General features: G+C 39.2%; 1 protein-coding gene across 4 annotated transcripts in view; it reads right to left on the bottom strand.

The window, feature by feature from the left end:
- LOC124951678 (paired box protein Pax-6-like) overlaps nt 1–6,683 on the bottom strand; it is a 32,283-nt gene extending 25,600 nt beyond the window's left edge. For 3 of the 4 annotated variants that reach the window (XM_047500448.1, XM_047500449.1, XM_047500447.1), the window contains exons 1-2: nt 6,527–6,683; nt 1,433–1,498 (exon numbers count right to left, since the gene is read on the bottom strand). In XM_047500448.1, coding sequence (XP_047356404.1) covers nt 1,433–1,498; nt 6,527–6,539 — 79 coding nt within the window. In that variant the 5' untranslated portion in view covers nt 6,540–6,683. The remainder of the gene's footprint in view (nt 1–1,432; nt 1,499–6,526) is intronic. The other variant, XM_047500450.1, reaches the window with a different exon arrangement.
- Nucleotides 6,684–6,964: the final 281 nt, after the last annotated feature.

Below are 6,964 nucleotides of genomic sequence, written 5' to 3' on the forward strand. Positions count from 1 at the left end.
AATATCAGAAGATACGTGACCGGCAGTTAGCATTGTGTACAACATCTTCTCGCCCAATCCCGCTTCGAGGCGAGAAAACTGAACCGCCCTTTGAGGTATGCCACGACCCTAGTGTTCTCCGTTAGCGCTTTAATTCATTACAAAGGAAGACTTCCCGTGGATTTGCACCTACACATACATACGTACATACATACGTATATACGCGTGTATATAGGAAGTTGCACATGAGGTGAACGCACAAAGTGCATACTACCTTCTCCCTCTTACAACATCCTTCCTCTCCTGCTCTCTCTCTCTCTCTCTCTCTCTCTCTCTCTCCCTGTCTCTCTGTCTCTCTCTCTCTCTCTCTCTCTCCCTGTCTCTCTGTCTCTCTCTCTCTCTCTTTTTCTCTCTTTCTCTCTCACTCTCGTATGTTGGCAGGGTGAATCGTCCAAGCAACACCGGCGATTCGCGAACACGATGTGCGCGCGCACACACACGCTAACTCCGCACACATTCTTTATATATAATTTCGCGTTAATCTACGCGACGACCAGCGCAAAAGCGAGTCATGCCGCAAAGTGAGGCAAAAAGGTTCCACTTGGCTAAGCGTGAAACGGAGCACAGATTAAATCCCTTCCTACTGGCGCACGACGTCGCGGCACCCTTCCACTACCACCTCCACTACTCTCTCCTCCATCTCCTCCTACTCATTCTACTCATCCTTCCTTCCTTCCTTCCTTTCTCCACACTACCACCACTTTAGCCAGCTACCGCCTACTTTCCCTACGAGAGCCAAGAATCGTCTCCGTTCCTCGTTAAACGGCTCGAGCAACTTCTCTGTCCTTCGGACACCCTTCCTTCTTTTTCTTTTTTCTTCCTTTCTTTCATCCTCTTTTCGTTCCTTTCACGTGCAAAAAGAAAGATCAAAAGAGAAAGTCTCTTCGCTGAGAAAGAGGAACTCAAACCTTTCGATTTTCTCTTTCGGAAAGCGAAGAATTTAAAGGACGAAGAAGGTTGACTTTGATATCCATGGTGAGTCACATTACTTGTTACGAGTTTCTATCAGAATACTCATGATATCGAGAAAGTTTGAAGCAATCATTTTGAAAGTGTTAACAAATTTATTCAAATATATTCAAATTTGTGGATTATCGTTATTTATATATATCTCTCTCTCTTTCTCTCTCTCTCAGTCTCCTTTTTTATTTTTTTATGAAAAGAAATATCAAACAAGGTCGTATAAAAGTGTGTCAAATTTAAAAAAACATAGCAAAACTATCAAGAAAATGACGCCTCGTTATCGAAAACGTAATTACACGAAACGATTTATATCGTCACGCTATTAACAACACGCGATCAAATAGTTACGAGCATGTAGATAACCTCGAGTCTCTATCTTATCAAGTGGAAAGATTAAATAATGTCATCAATTATATCGTCGATTTCTCACCTTTCATGGAAAATCGGTGAGAAAAGGGAGACTTTGATCGTTGCATAATGTCGCTCATTGACGGTGCTAAAAAAATCGTACTTATTTACACATCGTTGAAATATCTCCGAGTATTATTATCACGTCATCGCGTGCATCTCTCATTTTGCTGAGGAGAAGGGTTGAAAATGTATCTCACTTCCAAAGTGTTTCAAGATAAACTCGTGAATTTCGTTTCAGCTCGGTTTCAGCTCGGTTTCTATCTCCCCCCCCCTCTCTCTCTCTCTCTCTCTCTTTCTCTTTCTTGTCATCTCTCGGTCTCTTTCTACAGATCTCACGACAGGGGTGACATCAAATATGTTGCTGAGGGCTTACATTCTCTAATGAGTTGAATCGTGGTAAGAGTGAGATACCTTCTCTCTCTCTCTCTCTCTCTCTCTCTCTTTAGTTTTCGAGAGTTGAATTCATTACATACGATGTTAGGAGGTAGCGTTTGAATTAGCGAGAACAGCTACTACACACCAATGTCGTCGTACAACTCATTATCGCGCGAGTCTTGGAACTTTGTCCCCCTTTTTCGCACATAAATTGCAAAGTTTATGGAACATGTCTGTCCCTTCTTACGTCCACTTTTTCTTTTTTCCTTTTTCTCTTTTCCTTTTTCTTTTTTTTTTTTTTTCCTTTCTTCTTTCGAGTTCGATAAAATTCACACGTATTAGGAAATATTAAAACTAAGTATAGAAGAAAGAAAGATAATTATTTTCTCGATTTTATCGTAAACAATTATGGGAATTATTTAATATGAGCTAAGAAAACAAAGTTAAGAAAATGTGTCATTAGTTTTTAAAATTATTTCACGATTTGTAAACGAATTTCGAAGAGAACTATTCGTTAAAGGATATATTACATGTAAAGTATCAAACGATGGATATAAAAATATAGAGTTGTTGTTTTTCGATTCGTAAGACAATATGTAATTCTTCCTTGGTGTAAATCGAGCTCGAGAGCAATTAAAAGGTATAAAACTTGAGGTTAACAAATACACGACCACAGAGCAAACCGTAAGAATTTGTACTCAAGCAGAAATATGAGTAGTGGCATTTCGCCACCTTTCCCAGCCCTCATCCTCCCTCACACCCCCGCCCAGCTTGACAATAAACCGGAGTGTCTCGGTGTGACGGGCCCGCCATGAATTCGGCTGACCGCAACTCTTTCTTTTTTCTTTCTATACAGAATGTGAGGAAGAGCCAAAAAAAGAGAAAAAGAGAAAAAAGAAAGAGACAGAGAGAGACCGGTTCACGTCCGGAGATACGAGTACGTTCGTCGTCGTCCTCGTAACAGGACAAAAGGTACAAAAGCGTAAAGATAATAGACGTCAGGGACTCAGCCAAAGGGAAAAGAAGCAAATATAGTAGCATGACCTTAAAGTCGAACGACATCGTTTACGGCGAAATAAAAATCCAAGAAAATTATCTAACCGAACAATATACTTTCATAAAAGTGAAGAAATTGTTGGTTGAGTAGATAAACGATAATTACTTGACAAATTAAATTAATTATCATTGTAACGATAAAATAACTTGATCGTTACAATGATAATTTTGATTACCTTTCACGAAATATCTTTTTTAATCCTACTTCGTTTTTCATATCATTATTAATTCGAGACTTTGTTCGAATAGTAAATCTCTTAAAACCTTCTCGTTTCGATTTGATACGACATACGATACGACAATATATTTAATAAAAGTAATGAAGAAAATTCTTGAAAAAAAAAAAAAAGAAACATCATCGTTCTTATCTTAAATGAACGATTCTAGAAACGTATCCATTCGCAACAAAGAATAATTTCGATGGATTTGTGAGAGACGAAGTGACGGCGTTACGAGACAACCATAATCATTAACAAATCTTGTAGCGACGTAGAAAATAAAGTACTCTCGTGAATCGACCGTTTGATTCGAATAGCCTACGGGAGTATTATGGGGAAAGAGAGAGACGGCATCGTGCCGGTAGCTGGATGGTCTGTTGGATGAATGGCTGACTGGTTGGATGGATAGATGGATGGATGTAGGATGGATAGTTGGGTGGATGGACGGTTTTGCTCGGAGGGTCGCTTTTGCCCGGCGTTCGTTCGCTCGCTCGTGCCAAGCAGACATTGTCCGCCCCGAAGCAATACACGGTGTTCGAATGGTTCACGATCGAGAAGGGGGAAAGCACACTTTACTCCTCTATAACTCGTATTATGATCTCGAGGCGTGTAACGCGATACCAAAGTGTTTTGGTGCGCCGGAGCGTGCGTAAAGCCGCAGCTCGCTACAGAAAGTATTATAGAATGCTGCCTCGTGGTGGTTTATGTGCCAAAGGGTAAATCGAAACAGGTCTTTGCTAGAACGAACACTACCCTTTGTCAATGAGTTTCTTTCTGAGCGTTATTATCGTGCGGATTAAAGGAGTACAGCTAACAAAACGAAGAGTCATGTTGTTAATGAAACCAAGACTTCTTTGTTACTATGAAATCGATACAATTAAAAATTAATGAACATTACAAAAAACTTTTTTTCTACTTCCAGTATTAAAAAACTAGTTATTTTTAATAGACAGTTCATTCTCCAAATATCCATAATACCTAGAATCATGTCATGAAAATTATAGTTGTTCGATATCCTTGACGTTTTGAATGTTTTTTAACTGAGACATCAAGTAAGAAAACGTCAAATCATTTGTCACGTATAACAAGGTCTAAAAGATCTTTTCAATATCTAATTTGTAGGTATAAATCGGTGTTATAAAAGACATAAAAGAGGCAGATACTCCTAACGTAAAGTAGAGTCTATGGCGTGTATGGCGTAGTAAGTTGAATTCGTACGCGACGGCTTTTAGGTGAAAGGCGCCACCCTTCAACGTCGAACTACTAGCTCGAAGGGGCTGTTGGTCCGACAGAAGCCAAGGAAAGGCGTGTCGGGTTACGGACTAACCCCGGGGATAACCGCCAGCCCCACCTAAGCCCATAAGCGTAGACGTATTTACTTCCCTTTCTCTTTCTTTCTCTCTCTCTCTCTCTCTCTCTGTCCTATACTCTCTCTTCAACCCTTTCAATGTATCTTTACGCAAAGGTCATGACTTCGAGTCGAAGGATCGCGAAGGAAATCATGTCCTACTAAATACGTCTCATTTTACACGCTCGATCTGTTCGACCCTATACGGTCAACCCTTTCGAACCCTCTTAACTTTTTTTAAAATTGATACTTGAAAAATCGCCATTCTTCAGTATACTTCATAATACAGAATTCATTTCTTTAATTTCCTAATTCTTAGCAATAATTATATATTTCTTCGAAGAAAAATAATGGTATAAATCAATAGATCGAGGAAATAAAACTGAAAGGAGAGAATTTTTACGAATTAGATATTTATAAATTTTATGTCAATCATGAAATAAACCAAAGTCGAAACTTTCTTCGTGCGAAAAATATTTGCAGTCTGATTTTTATCCACGTAGAAGCACTCGAAAAGAGAGAGAGAGAAAAAGAGAGAAAGAGAGAGAGAGAGAAAGAGAAAGAGAGAAAGAGAAAGAGAAAGAGAGAAAGAGAGAGAGAGAAAGAGAGAGAGAGAGAGCAGTCCTTGTAACCACTTTTGGTTGGACTCTCGAAATCCGTCTAGGAAGATGATGCGTCGTCGCTCAAGCGTAACTAGATCGAAATCCTCTAGGACCATATTCCACGCGCCTTGTTGAAATTGACGTTAACGATCGACGACAGCGTGAGAGGCAAGAAGAACGTATGTACCTAGACTCATCCTAATAAGAATCCATTAGCAAAATGGGTAAAGTGCTAATACGCGTTAAGTATTTGTCTCATGAAACATCGAGTCTTGTGCATCTGAGCATTTCGATAACGAAAACAACCGCAGTAAAGTATCGAAAACACAAAAATCATTAGTCATTGGTCGATGATTAATTAAGATGAAGATTAATCATTAAAGATGACTATATCACTGATAATAATGTCATTCAGAATTTTTTATGTTTTTTACGTTCATATTTTATATTCGTTTTTTTTTTCATTCATCTTAGACTAGCGATTCATCTTAGACATAACGATAATTATTGTTTAATAAATAATTTAATAAGAAATATCGGCGCGATAAAATATGAAATTATGATTAACTCTTTGAGGTTAGGTGGATTAAAAAAAATCCCACCCTTTGCTTAGCTTTTTATGCATGATAAGATATATTTCAATCCATCCCGAAAAGTTAAAGTTATTCATAGTCATACAGGTTAATATTTTATTTTATATAAAATATTAAAAATTGTATAATTACTATTATATTTAAAATTCTGTACAACTTGGATTTTTATTTTCTTTAAAATCGTGTGCGCCCAAGGGTTAAGCTAAGACCATAACTAGATATTAATCGTACTTATATTTTTCATCCATCTTATTTCGTTTCCTATCTGATTTGTTTTTATTATTACTTAGGATGCATAGGGAAGATAAATAAAAGAAAAAGTTTAAAACGATATATAAGAAGTGATCGATAGTGTTCGTAAATGTAAAAATAATGAAAATTATTCTTTTCTTATTACCTAAGTAGATAAACATAGAAATATTTTATTTACGTATAGCCATATAAGATAGTACCAGAGTAATATAATGATACTACAAATTCTGCATTAACATAATGATACAAAAAGATAGCAAAACATATTCTAAGACATAGAACAAAACAATAGTATCAAAAATAACAATCTGCAGATAGATTTTTGAATAGTAATTAAAAATAGTAATACGCGAGAAGTAGATAACTAAACGAGAAAGTATATTTCATATGTGATATAGATACCTATCAGTTAAATGTTATAGAAAAAATGCAAATGGAAATATTCTTGATGAACGATAGAAGAAAGTAAGAAGAAAAGAAACAATATTTAAACGTATAGGAAAGAAGTAAAGAAGAAGTGGAAAAAGTCTTAGGAAGAAAAGATAGTAAGAAAGATGAGATCCGAGAGAGAGAGAGAGAGAGAGAGAGAGGGAGAGAGAGGGAGAAAGAGAAAGAAAAAGAAAGAGAGAAAGGTAGAGCATTAATCTTTGGAATGGTAATTTGACCGACCTTTGTGCGGCATCTTCCAGAAGGGCGGCTCGGGGGTGGACGAGCAAGGGTTAGCCACCCCCGCGCCCAACAGGGTCCTTGCCGCGTGCAGCGCCGCCGCCGCCGCTTCCCTGCTCCTCGCAGCCGCTACACTCGGTGGATAATCCGAAGGGCTATCGCCTCCTCCTCCTCCTCCTCCTCCTCCACCTCCTCCACCACCACCACCTTCTCCCCCACCGCCTCCTCCTCCACCACCGATTCCGCCGCCGCCGATTCCTCCGCCTTCTCCTCCTCCTCCTCCTCCTCCTCCTCCTCCTCCGCCGCCGCCGCCGCTGCCGCCTCCGCCTCCGCCGCTGCCGCCGCCGCTACCGCTACCGGCGCTTCCGCCGGTACTACCGCTGCAAGGACGAAGCTGCAGACTCAGCCGACCACCTCCTCCACCACCACCCCCGTCTCCTC

This window comes from Vespa velutina, chromosome 9, assembly GCF_912470025.1.
Source record: "Vespa velutina chromosome 9, iVesVel2.1, whole genome shotgun sequence".
Lineage (NCBI taxonomy): Eukaryota > Metazoa > Arthropoda > Insecta > Hymenoptera > Vespidae > Vespa > Vespa velutina.